Here is an 18,607-nt window from a genome sequence, read left to right as displayed (position 1 = left end):
TAGTTACCGTAGTTTGTCGCCATTCCACGAGTGCGTGCAATTATAAAGCGTGTCATGCTTGGTATCTATTTACTCGGCATAACATCATCTTTCACATTATGCAAAAAAATTGGGCTAATTTTACTTTTTCATTTTTTTAAAATTCATGAAAGTAAATTTTTCCCAAAAAGTTGTGTTTAAAACACCGCCGCACAAATACCGTATGACATAAAATATTGCAACAATCGCCATTTTATTCTCTAGATTCTCTGCTAAAAATATATATATAATGTTTGGGGGTTCTAAGTAATTTTCTAGCCAAAAATATGGATTTTAACTTGTAAACACCAAATGTCATACATAGGCATGAAAGGGTTAATGCAGGGAACAGAGGAGAGGAAGTTAATTACCGGGTGGATGATGGAACATCACAGCTTTCATTTCAACTGCCGTGTGTTCCCGCCACCACATGCAGCCCCGCCCCCTGGCCGGGGAACTTTGATACACGTCACTCGTGATTGGATGGGTGATCTGTCTATCAATTTATATATATATATATATATATATATATATATATATATATATATATATATATACACATACACATACACATACACATATATACACACACACACATATGTTATCACACGTCTGAAAACATGCAATTACATGTTCTTTTAAAAACTTTAGTTTCACTTTTTGAACTCGGCTGCTCTATAATCTCACAATATCTCACGAGATTACAGGCAGCCCACCCACTTTTACACAGATCTCAGCCGTTATCAGAGGAAACACTTCTCCTCTGTTCTCCCTCTGAGAACTTAAGTTCTCAGTTTATTAAAGCGGCTGCAGAGGAGATCATTTTCCTCTGAGAACTGCCGAGAACTGAACCGTTTCTCGGTTTATTAAAACAGACACCAAATGTTTGAAGCCCTCGTGCAACACCAACACAGTTGCGGTGTACATTTCTCTGTTTACTATTGATGAGTAGACAAACAGCTAGCCCCCTTTTGGAGCCCTATGACACCCACAAGAGTGGTAATGTATTAAATGATGAAATCCAATGATGACAGCATGTCTGTCTGATGAACTTAATCAATACTGAGATAACCTGCTACTAGGGGCATACCTATGATGGCGATTTCAATATATAGCGGACATAGTGGATCGCTGAATGAGATTCATTGATGGACTGTGGTCCCTGCAACTCCCCGATCTCTTATTGCCCACCAATATAGCCATTCATAATTAGGCTTCCCAGGTCCATTTCTTCCTCCTCCAGGGGGGATGTGTGTGTGGGTCTCGCACTCTATACAGCACATCTGTGCTCCATGGAATTTTTCCATCGAGAGTGGACCCCCCCCTCAAATCACCTGGCGTCCAGACTGCGTTATTTGTTACATGTCTGTCATGTGTGTCCTTGTTCTGTGTGAATAATCATGTTCTGTTTGGTATTTTATTCAGTTCATTTGATACCTTTTTAGTCTCCCAACATTTAGCCACCAACCATTTACATCTAAATAAAAATTTTTTACTTTTTTGATACATTATACGCTGTCTTGGGGTTCTCCAAGCCCCTTCCTCTTTTCAATCGCTTTGGATTGAAATATTTTGTGTAAGCAGTTTGGGGCTGAACAACAATTGACCTTTATAGATCTACATGGTACACCATTAGCCTCATTCGCTTTCCATTTTTTCTATATACCATTGTCTAGTTTGTAGAGGTCTGCGCTTCCCCTCCATGGATATGCCTCTCCAGACCATCACTGACCCAACACCAAACTGGTCACGTTAAACGATGTTACAGGCAACATAATCTCTGCGGCTTCTCCAGACTCTTTCACATGTGCTCAGGGTGAACCTGCTCTCATCTGTGAAAAGCACAGGGCACCAGTGGTAGACCTGCCAATTCTGATGTTCAATGGCAATCAAGCTCTATGGTGCTGGGCAGTGCGCACAGCACTCACTAGTAGGGGTGCATCGGATCAAAAAAAACTCACGGTTCGGATCGTTCCTCGGATCAGGAGTCGTGGATCGGATCATTTTTCGGATCGGCAAAAAAAAAAAAAAAAAAAAAAAAAAAAAAAAAAAAAAAAAAAAAAAAAAAAAAAAAAAAAAAAAAAAAAAAAACATAAACCCCCCCCCCCCTCCGTAATATACAAATCTCCCCCCCCACCCCACCCCACCAACTATAGTACCCCCTCGGTGCAGACACCCCCCCTCCTCTCAGTACAGAGACCCCCCCCCCCTCCTCTCAGGGCAAGAGAGACCCCCCCCTCCTCTCAGGGCAAGAGACCCCCCCCCCCCGGCAGTACAGACACTCCCAGCGTGTGTACCACGAGTGCGGGCTCCTCCTCTGTGGGTGCAAACAGAGGGCGGCCGCCGTCCGGGTGTACCAAGATGGCCGCGGCCTTTCCTAATGTTATTCTTGTGGCTCCGGAGCTAGGCCGAAGCCGCGGCCTTTCCTAGCGTTATGGCCGCGGCTCCTGAGGTAGGCCGAAGCCGCGGCCAGAACGTTAGGAAAGGCCGCGGCTTCAGCCTAGCTCCGGAGCCACAAGAATAACATTAGGAAAGGCCGCGGCTTCAGCCTAGCTCCGGAGCTGCGGCAATACGCGGATCACAGTGTGTTCCGATCCGAAGGGGGTGACCGGTCCTGCTGATGGGTTAAGGACATTCCACAGCCCTGTGCAGCTCTCCTCGAATAACTGTCCATCTCCTCCATGCTCTTGAGACTGTTTGGAAACACAGCAAACCTTCTGGCAATGGCACATATTGATGTGCCATCCTGGAGTAGTTGGACTGCCTGTGCAACCTTTATAGGGTCCAAGTATTGCCTCGTGCTACCAGTAGTGACACGGAAAACGAGTGAAGAAAAAAAAAAAAAAAAAAAAAAAAAAAAAAAAAAAAAAAAAAAAAAAAACACACACACACACACACACACACACACACACACACACACACACATTTTGGGATTTACATATGCTTAAACCAGACTAACTACTGTATCTTTCAATAGACTCACTGTAGCAAAAAGTAGGACAATCAGTTGTGTCGTCTCCCCCCCTATAAATAAACATGGCATATTGCAAGTTGCATATCCCAACCATAAAACTACCACTGTCAAAAACATAAGTAACATTCTGCATTTGGAAACAATTAGGAGTTGTATGCATTTAGCAGTTCCAAGCAACCAAGACATAAATCAAAGAGACAGCATACGAGACGCTGTGCCGGTACCCACAGCTGATTTATCGTTAAAATGCGACAATTCTTTAGAACATGAGAAAACTGGTACTGCCGCTTTCTGTTCTACCCCATCCCACCCAAGGGTAGATATAGACAGTCACTGATCCACAAAAAGTAGGCTCATCAGAAAAAAGTCAGGAGTGTGAAACTCGCCATCTGCATGCCATTTTTAAAGAAAAAAAATACTGTGCGATCCTGCCAGTCCCCCCGATTTCCCATTTCAAAATGACCATACCATAAAAAGTAGAGTACATCTATCCCATGTGGTTAGTTTTTTTAATTTTTTTCCTTCAACTAATGGTTGAAGACAATAAAATGTAATATTGTATGACCTGCCCAACAGAGGAAGTGCCAAGATGAATCATGTGCAAAAGGCACAAACATACATCTCTGGGAAAAGACATCCCCTCAATTTTATAATAAAAACTTTGACTCGTGATTGGATGCCAGTGGTGGCATCCATTCTAGTAGTGGAAATTGGTGATCCAATGCTGCAGATTATATGCCAGCGGATCCCCTCAATATGAGGTTGCATTCTATAGGAGTCAAAAGGACCGTGCTACTGTACAGCCAATAAACATTTCCAGGTAACCCAGCCGCAAAGTGGCACACCCAAAGCAGGACCCTCCCACAAGGAATAGGGAAGACTCAGGACCGGGTACATCATTGTGTCAAGAAAAAGGCTTTTAGATTAGTATACCAAGATGCCATGCCAAGAGATCAACTTTAACCGATAACATCAGTTTAGCAAGTACTAAATAGCTTCCAGTTTGCTACAGTTTTCTGCATATGTACTCTGTTCTCTCAAGTTAATTAATAATCTCTTCAAGAGATAAACAGCCAAGTTAAACATGTAGCAATTTCAAGTGCATGTACATTAACTAAGGTCTTGCACAATTGCAAATATTTGCATTTGCTTTTCTTCCTGTGCCCATGGTAATGTACCAATGTTGAAACGGCAGCAAGACGAGTAAGGTGCATAGTGGAAGAAAAGTAGTGGTCTTCATGAGTTTTCAATTGCATACACAAAAATCATTGCAAGTATGCAACCAACAATTATTGCTTCAAAATGGAAAAAAGTGAGTGTTCTAAAAAAAAAAATGTTTTATTTAAGTGGACACCACAAGCATGACCAGAACTAAGTCTTCCATACATCAATGCAGAAATGCTTTCCCAGCATCAGAAAAAAAAAAAATATACAAATTATGTATGTGTAATACATACACATTTTTTTTTTTTTTTTTATTTGGACACATCCAACTCACACCAATGCATTGCAATAAGCTGTGCTAAAGTACTGCAAACTGTCTTTTTGGTATGCTGTCCTGCATAGCCGCCCCCCATTCACATCAGTTGGATGGAGTTCTGGAAAACCGTCAAGCAAATCAGAAAACCCACAGCGTGCGTTTAACCTCCGTAAGATTTACCCCCTTCATGACCAGGCCATTTTTAATGATACTTCACTGCATTATTTTAACTGAGAATTGCGCAGGCGTGCAGTGGTGTACCCAAATAAAATGCAAGTCCCTTTTCCCCCACAAATAGAGCTTTCTTTTGGTGGCATTTGATCACCTCTGCGGTTATTTGTTTTTCTTTTTGTGTAGCACAAAAAATATCGAAATGTCATCAACATAGACCAATATGTATTCTGCTACATATACTTTGAGAAATAAAATAAAAAAAATCCCAATAAGTGTACATTGAGTGGTTTGCACAAGATAGAGAGATAAAAAAAAAAAACACAAAAACACACACACACACACACACACACACACACACACACACACACACCTAGTAATGGCTGTGATAAGCGACTTAGTAGGACTGACACTGCAGCGGGCACATCAGACACCAAGCGACACTTGATACTTTTTTTAGGGACCAGTGACACCAATAGTGATAAAAATAACATGCACGGTCACTGTACTAATGACCCTGGCTGGGAAGGGGGTTAACATCAGGGGCAATCACAGGGTTAAGTTTGTTCCCTGGGAGGGCATGCCTTTACTGTGGGAAGACAGATCTGTGTTCCTGCTTAGCAGAAACACAGGATCTTGGTCTTCCCTCTTAACAATCTGCCTTGTTTACATTCTGCCTCTGCTGGGAATGACCGGCAGGTCCGCTTGGCCTTCCGATTAGCTCTCACTGTGTCAAATCACAGCACGTTACCAGCAGTACATGTATGTGAGGCGGTCAGCAAGTGGTTAAAAATGTAAACCAAATATTGTAAATTCCTTAATATGGTTGGAATCACTTCAAATTATTAGACTCCTTTCACATTGAAGGAGCTTTTCAGGCGTTTTAGCACTAAAAATAGCGCCTGTAAAGCAACTCTCAAGCCTCCCCAGTGTGAAAGCCCGAGTGGGGCGGTGCACTTGCAGGACAAAAAAACAAAAACAAAAAAGTCTTTGGGGGGGGGGGGTGCAGGAGCGGAGTATACACTACTGCTCCTAAACCACCCCTGCCACTGAAATCAATAAGCAACACTGCTTAAGCGCCTGCAAAGCGCGTTGGTAGGGAAGCTTTTAACCCCTTCTTTGGAGTTAAAAGTGCCCTGCTCCCGCCCGCACACCGCTGCTAAAACTAGGGTGGTCTGAGTGTGAAAGCATAGAGAATATATATTATATATACACACACACACACACACACACACACACAACGATATATCGGAGACCGATGCCGAAACAACTAAAAATTTGCCACAGTACAAACCCTAAACATTGCCCACCAATCTGAAGTCCCCGCCACCTGCTGTGACTCTGCCCAGACCCCACTCAGACTGACCGTCTGTGCGAGTGGCGAAAATTCTCCGGTACAGTGGCCACATTGAAAATGAGGGAGGGAGTGGGAGTCAAATCGGCACAGCTAAATTCCTTCAGGCCCGCACCTCTAAGCCGCAGTTATTTGATGTGCTTACAATCGGCTCCCGGCTGCATTATCTTGCGGCCGGCAGCGGTCTTTTACTTGATTCCAGCCTGGACGTCTGAGGCACTGCGGAGGTATCTCCGCTCCTGAGATTGGCTATTGCATTTTGAAATAGCCAATAGCAGGTTTGCTAATAAACACAAATGGTATTTTGCCCATTTACACTGAAACAAATGTAAGTCTAGAGCTGCTGTTTGAGTTTATTACTGGATTTGTTTTTCCCGTTTTGCAATAATAAGTTTTATATATTAATATACTATGTATTTGTGTCCAATTTTTAAATAAAAAAAGTTTGGTTATTTTATTATATTGACTTAGAGTTTTTCAATTCTGGTTATTTTAAATCAATGAAGCTAATTAAAATGTCTCATGTAATACATACAATTATTTAAAAAAAAAATATTGAAATAGGGAAGGGAAAAAAAAAAAAAAAAAAAAAGTCATTTTCGGTCTGCCATTTTTTTTATTTCGGTTTCGTTTCGGCACGTGGGTAAAAGGCTCCCTAAAACCAAAAATATAGCAGCTAACCAGTCCTTAGATGTGGTGGCTGTAACAGTTTTTCATTTCAGTAAATACTGAAAACACCTGTTGATCTTGCCACTTCCTGTAAACTGAAAAAGGACAATGCTCTCTTATTTGTGTAAACTACTAATCCCATCATGTACCATGTAAGGGAGGTAAACAGACACGTCTGCTTAGTCCAACCTGAGTGACAACCATGGCTCCTTCCATCATCTAAAGACTGGTAAGCTGTAATACATAACATTTGTTTTCTGGCTTTGGTGCATGCGTTTTCTAGCACAAACAAGCCCAAATCACACTGGCAGCATAGAGGTAATAAAAACCAAACAATTGCCTTCTCACAAATAAACAGACTCAAAATGGCTTTTTAATCAGTAGATCATGACACTGGCAGGGGGGTTAATATCAGGGGCAATCACAGGGTTAAGTTTGTTCCCTGGGAGGGCATGCCTTTACTGTGGGAAGACAGATCTGTGTTCCTGCTTAGCAGAAACACAGGATCTTGGTCTTCCCTCTTAACAATCTGCCTTGTTTACATAGGCAGACAGCCATTCTGCCTCTGCTGGGAATGACCAGCAGGTCCGCCTGGCCTTCCGATTAGCTCTCACTGTGTCAAATCACAGCACGTTACCAGCAGTACATGTATGTGAGGTGGTCAGCAAAAATAAAAAATGGTTAAAAATGCAAACCAAACATTGTAAATTCCTTTAATATGGTTGGAATCACTTATTATTAGACTCCTTTCACATTAAAAAGGAGCTTTTCAGGCGTTTTAGCACTAAAAATAGCGCCTGTAAAGCACCTCTCAAGCCTCCCCAGTGCGAAAGCCCGTGGGGCGGTGCACTTGCAGAAAAAAAAATTAAAAAAAAATAAAATAAAAGTCTGTGGGTTGGTGCAGGAGCGGAGTATGCACTACTGCTCCTAAACCACCCCCCGCCACTGAAATCAATAAGCAACACTGCTGAAGCGCCTGCAAAGCGCGTTGGTAGGGAAGCTTTTAACCCCTTCTTTGGAATAATATATATATATATATATATATATATATATATATATATATATATATATATATATATATATATATATATACACACACACACACACACACACACACACATATATATCGGAGACCGACAGCAGGCAGTGGGCGGGTACAATAGCCAACCTGCGATTGGCTATTGCATTTTGAAATACCGGTAGCCAATAGCAGGTTTGCTAATAAACACAATGGTATTTTGCCCATTTACACTGAAACAAATTTTAGTCTAGAGCTGCTGTTTGAGTTTATTACTGGATTTGTTGTTCCTGTTTTGCAACAATAAAAGTTTTATATACTATGTATTTGTGTCCAATTTTTAAATAAATGTTTGGTTATTTTATTATATTGACTTGGAGCTTTTCAATTCTGGTTATTTTAAATCAATGAAGTTAATTGAAATGTCTCATGTAATACATACAATTATTTAAAAAAAAAAAATTGAAATAGGGAGAAAAAAAAAAGTCATTTTCGGTCTGCCATTTTTTTTATTTCGGTTTCGTTTCGGCACGTGGGTAAAAGGCTCCCTAAAACCAAAAATATAGCAGCTAACCAGTCCTTAGATGTGGTGGCTGTAACAGTTTTTCATTTCAGTAAATACTGAAAACACCTGTTGATCTTGCCACTTCCTGTAAACTGAAAAAGGACAATGCTCTCTTATTTGTGTAAACTACTAATCCCATCATGTACCATGTAAGGGGGGTAAACAGACACGTCTGCTTAGTCCAACCTGAGTGACAACCATGGCTCCTTCCATCATCTAAAGACTGGTAAGCTGTAATACATAACATTTGTTTTCTGGCTTTGGTGCATGCGTTTTCTAGCACAAACAAGCCCAAATCACACTGGCAGCATAGAGGTAATAAAAACCAAACAATTGCCTTCTCACAAATAAACAGACTCAAAATGGCTTTTTAATCAGTAGATCATGACAAACTTAAAGCAAGACAGAAAATACTAGCGGATTTTAACACTAATATTTTCCAAGTCACTAACCAGGAAGCATGCAAATCAGCCCCACGCAGAGCAGTTTGTTTACAGATTATTATTGTTTTTTTTTTAAAGGGATGATAAGGGCTCTCCAGCAGATTCACCTGCTCATCTCTTCGCTGATCAGATGGATGACAGGACCACACCAGTTATGCAGAGGGGACAAAGACTCAGCCTGCTCTTCTCTATGGGCAGTCAGATGGAAATGAACATGTGTCTGTATACACCCAATTGCCAGACGGATGGGGAATGGATCACCCATTGTTTTTAGTGGATAGGGCAGATGTCGGCGGGTGTAAACAGACACATGTCTGTTTACATCCAGCACTTTAGAGCGCTTAATGGATGGTCCGATTGGGTCTGCCTAAAAAACGGACAGGGCCGTCAGTGTGATAGAAACCCAAGCCCATTTTTCTATTTATTTTTCTGCCCCCCCACAATAAAGACTTTATACTTATCTGCTATGGTATGGCACATAGTGGCCGCTTACCTCCTCTTCTGGGGTCCCTCGTTACAACTCTCCACTTCCCTTCTGTGTGTCTGCACCCCATAGTAAGCCATCTGCTATGGGGCACACATGCAGGCTCACTCCTAAGCCAGGCTGTGTGCATCCATAGACACACAGCACGGCCCCATCTTCTCTACCCGGGATTTGATAGCAGGAGAAACCAATGGTTTCTGATGCTTTTAGCAAAGCCTGTGAGCAGTGGCAGGGGAAAGAAATTCTGCAGCTGGGCACAGCACTGGATAGAGGACCCTGGTAAGTGTTATGGGGGGGGGGGGGGGGGGGGGGGGGGGGGGGGGCTAGTTTTGGGAGTTTTTTTTTACCTTTATACAGAGAGTGCAAGAAAAAAAACACACACACACACACACTTTAGAACCAATAAATAGTGCTGAGCTGCATGCAGACAGCCCGTTTTGTGAAAGGATACAATTGGCTGTACAGGCTCACACTTTTACCAGTGGCAGCTGTCAAATTTTTACTCTGTACCAATCAGCGGCTGGTGCTGTTAGCATCCGATTGGTTGAGTGACTGAACAGGTCCTCCGACTGATCCTGAATGCAGACAGTATGCAGCCAGGGTCAGCATTTCTGTGTTTGACCACAGCCAACTGGCCAGTCTGCAGCCAAATAAAAAAAAAAATGAAGTCTTCCTGCATCCAGGGAAGGCTTTTAGCCACCTCAGCGCAGAAAACCATCTGCCCTGATCGCCTGTGTGAATACAAGCTGTGAAACCAAGATACGATGCGGTCTCATAACCAATTGCACATCAATGGGTTACACCTCTGATCCAAATGATCTGACACAAATGGATTTTTGTTGCACAGTAATGTATACAAACACACATTCATTGGTCCAGCTTCAAAGCATTACTGAGCCAGAAAACAATAACCCAGGACAGGATTATGGTGAGTTCCCATAATAGAACCAATTATGGATGTGAAAACAATGCACATGTGTTTAGTACTTCTAAACAATGCACAGTACTTAATCTGATCAACCTCCTCAAAAGCCCCCACAACAATCCAGGTTGCCCACCAGCCCCCATATTAATGCTGGATCCCCCAGTCCCCATAATGATTCTGGATCCCCATAATCCTGGATGCCACAAAAGCTTCCATAATACTGGATCCCTCTGAGCGCCCCCAACAATCCTGGATCACCCCAACTATTCTGATCGGCACACCAATCATGGATGCCCCCCCCCCCCCCCAAAAAAAAAAAAAAAAAATCTTGGATCCCCCACACCTACAATGATCCTGGATTGCCCCAACCCCATAATGATCCTGGATCCCCACCAAAATAATCCTCGATCCCACCAAGCCCCCATAATGATCCTGGATTGCCCCCCCCAACCCCCATAATGATCCTGGATCCCCACCAAAATAATCCTCAATCCCACCAAGCCCCTATAACAACCCTGGATCGCCCCAACCCACGTAATGAGCCTGGATTCCCACCAAAATAATCCTCGATCCCCCCCAAGCCTCATAATGATCCTGGATCACCACCAAAATAATCCTCGATCACACAAAGCCCCCATAACGATCCTGGATCCCCACCAAAATAATCCTCGATCACACCAAGCCCCCATAACGATCCTGGATTGCCCAACCCCCATAATGATCCTGGATCCCCACCAAAATAATCCTTGATCACACCAAACCCCCATAATGATCCTGGATCCCCACCAAAATAATCCTCGATCACACCAAGCCCCCATAACGATCCTGGATTGCCCAACCCCCATAATGATCCTGGATCCCCACCAAAATAATCCTTGATCACACCAAACCCCCATAATGATCCTGGATCCCCACCAAAATAATCCTCGATCACACCAAGCCCCCATAACGATCCTGGATTGCCCAACCCCCATAATGATCCTGGATCCCCACCAAAATAATCCTTGATCACACCAAACCCCCATAATGATCCTGGATCCCCACCAAAATAATCCTCGATCACACCAAGCCCCCATAACGATCCTGGATTGCCCAACCCCCATAATGATCCTGGATCCCCACCAAAATAATCCTTGATCACACCAAACCCCCATAATGATCCTGGATCCCCACCAAAATAATCCTTGATCATACCAAGCCCCTATAACGATCCTGGATTGCCCAACCCCCATAATGATCCTGGATCCCACCCAACCCCCATAATGATCCTGGATCCCCACCAAAATAGTCCTCGATCCCACCAAGCCCCTATAACGATCCTGGATCCTCCCAACCCCCATAATGATCTTGGATCCCCACCAAAATAATCCTCCATCCCACTCCTATAACAATCCTGGATCGCCCCAACCCACATAATTAGCCTGGATCCTCCAAATAATCCTAGATCCCCACCAAGCACCTACAACAATCCTTGATCACCCCAACTCCATAATGAACCTAGATCCCACCAATCCCCTAAAACAATCCTGGATCCCCCCATATCAATCCTGGATGCCTCCCCCGAGCCTTTATAACAAGTCTAGATCCCACCTCCCATAACTATCTTGGAACTCCCCCAGCCCCCATAATGATCCTGGATCCCCCTCCTTTCCAGGTGCCATGCCATAGTGACCTCTGACCCCAGTCTCCTCCCACCATTTACAATGTATCCAATATCCAAACACAGAAGCCTGGCGGCTGTCAGAATAGGATGTGCGCCTGGCTCCTCAATCCTGAGCCACAGATAGAAATCCCCAGTATACAGATAGTATGGATTTATGAGGGGGATGAAAACACTGCTACCCACACACATATATATACACACATCCTGTACAAATTAACCACATCCTGCCCAGTCCGCAGAGCTTACACGCCTCGTCCATTGGAAGCCTGTCCTATGGGCACATTATTACACTACAATATACTATGTACATTCTGTGCAGTGCTGGGCACACACTGGCCAATTAAAAAGCAATCTCAACCACTTCCAATTACAGCGCCCTCCTATCATTGGTTAGAATAGGAAGTGGAAATTGGTTGAACCAATGAGCAATGACGGTCTCCTAGAAGAATGGGATAATGGCTTTCCTCTCACATCATTACCCCAAGCAGGAAGAAACAATGGGAAGTGTCCAGGAGAAAGGCCAGCTCCCCCCTCTGTCATCCATTTCCCCCCCAGACACAGACAAAGCCTGCCCCCCCTTTCACACTCACCCAGAACACGATGTTGAAGGCAAACAAGAAATACTTGACACAGCAGCTGACTTCAGGCCCATTGAAATGCTGGTGTTTGCCAGACATGGCTTGGCTCCACACACCAGCTAAGGCAGTAATCACACACAGCAACGAGCACCACCGACAGCCAGGGGGCACCGTGCACGACTGGGGGGACGGTAAGACGACACCCGCCAACCTGCTAACCCTGGCATTGGGACGCTGAAGGGGTGCGCAGGCCGGGTTATTGTTGCAGCGCTTCCTGGGGTCCCAGGCTCGGGAGATCCATGACTGTTGTGTAGTCTTATCCTGCTTTATGCAGTGCTCAGTATAACTCCTCCCTGCCGGGGGTGGGCCCGTCTTGGCCGCTCCAGCGACATCTTGTGGCCGTAAATGAGTAGAACACCCGCTTAACATGACATCAGGTTTTCCAAGTCAGTGTGCTCTGAGTTTCCAGCTCTGTTCAAAATCATGGCCAGATTTCTGTAGAGTCAAGCTCTGTTAAGACCACGCCTTTTCTGGCACTTTTTGTTTACAAGTTTAAATCAGTATTTCTTACTAGAACCCCCAAACATTATCCTTTTTTTTTTTTAAACAGAGACCATAGGGAATAAAACGGTGAGCATTGCAATTTTTTATATCACTGAAAATGCAATTTTTTGGGAAAAAAAATAATTATAATGATTTAAAAAAAAAAACACAATATATACCCTAATTTTTTTTTGTAAAATGTGAAAGATGATGTTTCAGCGAGTAAACAGGTACTTAACATGTCACGCTTTAGAATTGTGAATGCTCGTGGAATGGTGACAAATTACAGTACTTAAAAATCTCCACAGGTGATGCTTTAAATGCATTTAAATGTTATCTGTTTAGAGTTACAGAGGAGTTCTAGTGCTAGAATTATTGCTCTCACTGTAACATTCGCGGTGATACCTCACATGTGTGGTGCGAATACCGTTTACATATGCGTGCACGACTTACGTATGTGTTCACTTCTGCGCACGATGGGGGCACTTTATTTATTTATTTTTACTTTTTTTTTTTACACTGTCCCTTTAATTTTTTTATAGTATCATATTTTTTTGTATTACTTTTATTCCTATTACAAAGAATGGAAACATCCCTTGTAATATAAATAAGGATGACAGGTCCTCTTTATTGAGAGATATCAAGACCCCAAATCACTTCTTTACCTTTAAAAGAAAAAGATCATAAAAAAATCTTAGATTTTTCTGCTTTAAAATATTATATATATATATATATATATATATATATATATATTTTTTTTTTTTTTACTCCAGCCTGGACTAGAAGTGACTTCATTCCACTCCTCCAAGGCTATAGAGGCAATCAAAGAGGATCTACTCTTTTATTGGCTATAAGAGCAGCCGGTCGCACCACCGGATCATTTCTCGAGGAAACGGTAAGCCAAAGATAGCAGCGGGGGGGCATCCCCCCCACCACTTTAGAAAGCATTCCAGCGGTTTATACCTTCAGCCATAATCCGGGTAAACCACTTCAAGCCGCAATGTGTATATACTTATTGCGGGTATTGAAGTGGTTATAGCAGAACTAAACGCAATTTTTTTTTCTAAAACATTTTGAAAAGAGGACAGGGACAGCCAGTTGATTTAAAAAGCAGGCAGTTGAGCAGTAGTTTAGCCACCCTGCTAAAAGGGGGTATGCAGCTGCTCAGGGCTGTACATATGCCAGAGCCACAAAAAAAATGTGTTTGCCATCTGTATCCCATTGGAGGAGATCTTCCTTCACTTTCTGTTCTATAGGCAAAACAGGAAATCCCTCAAAAGTGAGGGAATTTAGGGTTGTCCCCATTGGAAGATTTCTGCTCTACTCCTGCTTTGATGGCAACCCACATTCTGGGATTTTCATTCACGTTTAGTGATAATTGTAAACAGGACAGATGAAGATAGGGATTCTATTTTGTGGATCACAGACAGCAATAAAGACCTGACAAGGGTTCTAACTAGGGTTGCCACCTGTCTGGGATTCACCCGGACAGTTCGGGTTTGGAATCACGTGTCCGGGTTTCACACCACCTGAAACCGGGACACATTATTCCGACTGGACTATGGCTTTCCAGCAGGATTTACTGCCTGCAGTTGTGTAATCCAAGAATGTCTGTTACACTCGCTTTCACACTGCCTAAAGTCAGCACTAACAATCCCCCCGACAGAAGGGAGCGGTGAGAAGGCTCGATCTACTCCTCTTCCTCCTACCCCTACCGCTCTGTGTCTGCCCATACGCCAATCCCCAGCGACGTGCGTCAGAAAAGGAAAGTGGGCAATGAAAATTGGAAGTCCAGCAGCCTCTGATACATCTGGATGAGAAGTGCTGACTGCCAAGGGGAGCCATCCATCCCAGTCTGTGACTAAAGTCTCACCCTTCTCTCTCCTGCCTCTGAGTGAGTACACTAAGATAAATCAGGGTCCTGAAAGCACCCCTTACATCAGAGTCCTCCCTGTACATCAGAGTTCTCAGTTTTCCCCCTTAAGGTATGCTCTGGGAACCCTGATTTATGTCACAGTACCCAGCGTTCTCCCTTACATCAGAGTCTGCAGAGTCCCCCTTACAGTGTAAGGAAACTCTGCGAGTTCAGCTGTGAAAGGGGAACTCTGCACATTCAGATGTAAAAGGAGAACTCTGATGTAAAGGGGGAGTCTTGTGATTTACTCTGCTTAGAAATTTTATTTAAAATTGCAAAATATATTTATACTATAAAAAAAAAGAGGAAAAAAATTGCCGCTAAAGTGTTCAGGTTTGACTTGAAGAAAAGGTAGCAACCCTAGTTCGAACCCCTCTCCACTTTATCCCAAAAAGGTTGTGCCTTTAGTTATACTTTAAGGCCCCTTTCACATGTCCGTTCCGCCTGTCCGTTCATTACAAGTCCGTTAACGGACTTGTAATGAATCCCTATGGGAACGTGTCCGTTAGCGGATGGAGCATCCGCTAGCGTCCACGTCCGTCGGGATCCGGTTTTCGGACGGAAGAAAACCCTATTTTTCTTCCGTCCGGCGGAACGGAACTGATGCAGACGGACACACGGTCCGTCTGCATCCGGTTCCCCATAGGGCAGAGCGCAGCTGAGACAGGGCGGTCCCTGCACTGTGTGCGGGGACCGCCCTATCCGCCGACAGCTGAGTGGGGATCCCCGCTGAGCCGACGGAGACACACGGAGCGGACCCAGAAACGGTCCGCTCCGTGTGAAAGAGCCCTAAGAGAAGTAAGACCAAAGCTTTTTGGTCTTACTTATGTGTGTTTGGTGGTTGCTGTGTATGGCAGAGAGAAATACCCACCTTTCACTATGCCCACCAGTCAATGAGGGTTACTTTAGCTCACAGAATCCAAAGCAATCATGAAAGGGCTTGTTAGTTGTACTTGCCCAGAGGCTGAAGGCCCCATGTTTGCATTTTTCTCTCTTTTAGGCCTTGTTAACACCTGCTCAAAATTCTGATACTAAACACCTATAGAGCCAATTTTAATGTTAAAAGGAAAGTTAAAAAAGCTCTCCCAAAGCCCTATGTGTGTTTTACACGCATTCAAAATGCACCCCAGATGCCTAGTTGTTGTTTTTTTGGCTGCTGTGAACAAAGCCAAACTCTGAAATCACACCACAAACATTGAAAACTCCCTGCAAACACATACCATTGACTTCAACAGTTGAGATGCTTTAACTCCTTCCAAACTCCATATGAAGCTTCATTTTTGAAGCGCAGCAAAGCAACACGATGCAAACGCTTTTGATATTTTGAACAGCACTATGGGGTTATTTACTAAAGGCAAATCCACTTTACAATTGGAAGTGCCTTTGCTGTAGATCTGAGGGGGACATGCAAAAAAATAAAAAACATTATTTTAGCTTGCACATGATTGTATAATAAAATCAGCAGAGCTTCCCCTCATTTACGATCTTCCCCTCAGATCTACAGCGACTGCACTTCCAAGTGCACTTTTAGTGCAAAGTGGATTTGCCTTTCGTAGATCAACCCTAATGTGCTGTCCATATTATCAATTGCAGACTGTTTTACTAGGAGTATGAGGAGAGTTAAAACATGCCCCAAACTACTACTTTTAAAGGATTTGTTACCCCAACATTTTATATTCCCGATATGTGTTTGCTGTACCATGTACTTGTATGAAAAGTATCCTGTTCTCTTTGTATTGCTTCCTTTGTGTGAAATCCCTCAGCTTCCCTATTAAAAACAGACCACACTAGGCATGAGAACACAACGTGGTCAGTTCTCTAGCTGTGCTGAACTCAACCTGCTCTCCTCCAATGATCAGATTTGTCCTAACACGCTCCCCATGCACAACCTTTGACTATAAAGCTCAGTATTCTGCTGCTACTGCTGCTTCTCCTCCCCCCAGCTCTTATGCACCTGAGAACAGAGGGAATGTGATCACACACACTATTTATTTTTTAAACAGAAGAGGGTGGGATTTTTTTTTTATACAGTATATCAATGCACAAATGTATTGCTCTTTGTTTCAATTTTAAACCGAATTGACTGTGAAAAGGTGAATCACTTCAATGCCATTATAAACAGGGCCTTGAAGCAGAACTTGGACTAAAATTCAAAGTTTGCTTATTACATGCCGACACCCCTACCCCCCCAAAAAAAAAAAAAAAAAAAACTTCCCTTATTCCTGGCTTTTGCACTGTAAAAGGGTATCGTGCCAAAGCACCTTCTCGTGAGACTTGGGATCCTCAGCATTGCTGCAACAGAGGGGAAAAGACAGTGTGTGTGTCTTTTGAACCATGATCCTGTGTGAATATCCAACTGTCACAAACAGTTTGGGAGTTTTTTTGGCAAGGCTTTAGGGTGCCACAGGTTCAGAAACTACACTGAAGTGTAACTACCATGTTCCACAAAGTGATTTGCACTGCTTGTTTTTTTTTGGGGGGGGGGGCTAGTTCCTGTGTTTTGCTCAGGCCCGAATGACATGCCATGCTCCAGCAGCCCCCCCCCTTCCCCAGATAACCTTGTCACATATCCCTGGAAGCCGCAGAAGCCCATTCACAGAATGTCAGGGAGCCGAGCTGCCTGGAAGAGGCTGCCAGCTAAATAGGACCAAGATTGAGGCTCTAACACTCGAACAGCAGATCACCACAAGAGAGATTGCCGGATCCGCTAGGCAAGCAAGTATGTTTTTTTTTTTTTTTTTAGAAGGAAACTCAGCATAACAGGTTAAGCTACACTTTAAGCAATATTTTTAAAAGCTGCACAGATTTTTTTTTTTCTCCTGATGGGGCACCATGGCTGTATAGTCAGTTTTAGGGCCAGTTCACACCAGATGCAGTTCCGTGTGAATTTTTTCTGCACTTAAAATGCATGCAGTGTTTTCCATGTATTCCAATGGCTCTAGTTCACACCATGCAGTCAGTTTCCGGTTCAGAAACTGACCAGATGGTGTGAACTAGAGTCATTGGAATACATGGAAAACACTGTGCATGCATTTTTAGTGCAGAAAAAAAAAATGCACACGGAACTGCGTCTGGTGTGAACTGACCCTTAACGTAAAATGCTGCACTCACTCTTCTCTACCCATGTCATCTACACCCAGGGCCGCCATCAGGAATTATGGGGCCCCTTACACAGCTTCAGGCATAGGCCCCCTGGAGCAGAGAACCGGGGGGGGGGGTGCTGACGCCTGAAATTGAGAAGCGGGGTGGTGCCGCCACTAATTGAGAAAACTGAGAAGTGGGGGGGCCGCCCCCCCCCCCCTTTACAAAAAAAAAAAAAAAAAAAAAGAGAGGGGGTAGCCATCCGGGGCCCTGGGCCCTTTATTAAAAAAAATTATTACAAAAAAGGGGTTGACATCCGGTACCATGGGGACCTCTAGGCCTTTTAATAAAAAAGAAAAAAAACTGCCTGTACCCCCCCCCCCCCCTTGATGGCAGCCCTGTCTACACCAGTCAACCATAAATGCATGACCATCCACCCAATATTGAATAGGTCCCACTTTTGTCACCAAAACAAACCTGACTTGTTGTTAGGCATGGACACCACTAAACCTCTGAAGGTATGCTGTGGTATCTGGCACCGGGCCATCAGTAGCCAGTCGGTTTAGTCCTGTACGTTGTGAGGGGAGGGCCTCCATCGACTAGACTTCAAACTCATTGTTGTGTTCCTCAGTGTGGCAGGTGCATTATCCTGCTGAAGGAGGCAATTGCTAAAAGGGAAAACTATTTCCAAGAAGGGGTGCATTTGGTCACCACCAATGTTTAGGT

General features: G+C 43.6%; 1 protein-coding gene across 1 annotated transcript in view; it reads right to left on the bottom strand.

The window, feature by feature from the left end:
- TSPAN17 (tetraspanin 17) overlaps positions 1 to 12,685 on the bottom strand; it is a 67,977-nt gene extending 55,292 nt beyond the window's left edge. Inside the window, exon 1 of the mRNA XM_040344398.1 lies at positions 12,355 to 12,685. Coding sequence (XP_040200332.1) covers positions 12,355 to 12,441 — 87 coding nt within the window. The 5' untranslated portion in view covers positions 12,442 to 12,685. The remainder of the gene's footprint in view (positions 1 to 12,354) is intronic.
- Positions 12,686 to 18,607: the final 5,922 nt, after the last annotated feature.

This window comes from Rana temporaria, chromosome 3 (genome assembly GCF_905171775.1).
Source record: "Rana temporaria chromosome 3, aRanTem1.1, whole genome shotgun sequence".
NCBI lineage: Eukaryota > Metazoa > Chordata > Amphibia > Anura > Ranidae > Rana > Rana temporaria.
This window is presented reverse-complemented; position numbering and strand designations above follow the sequence as displayed.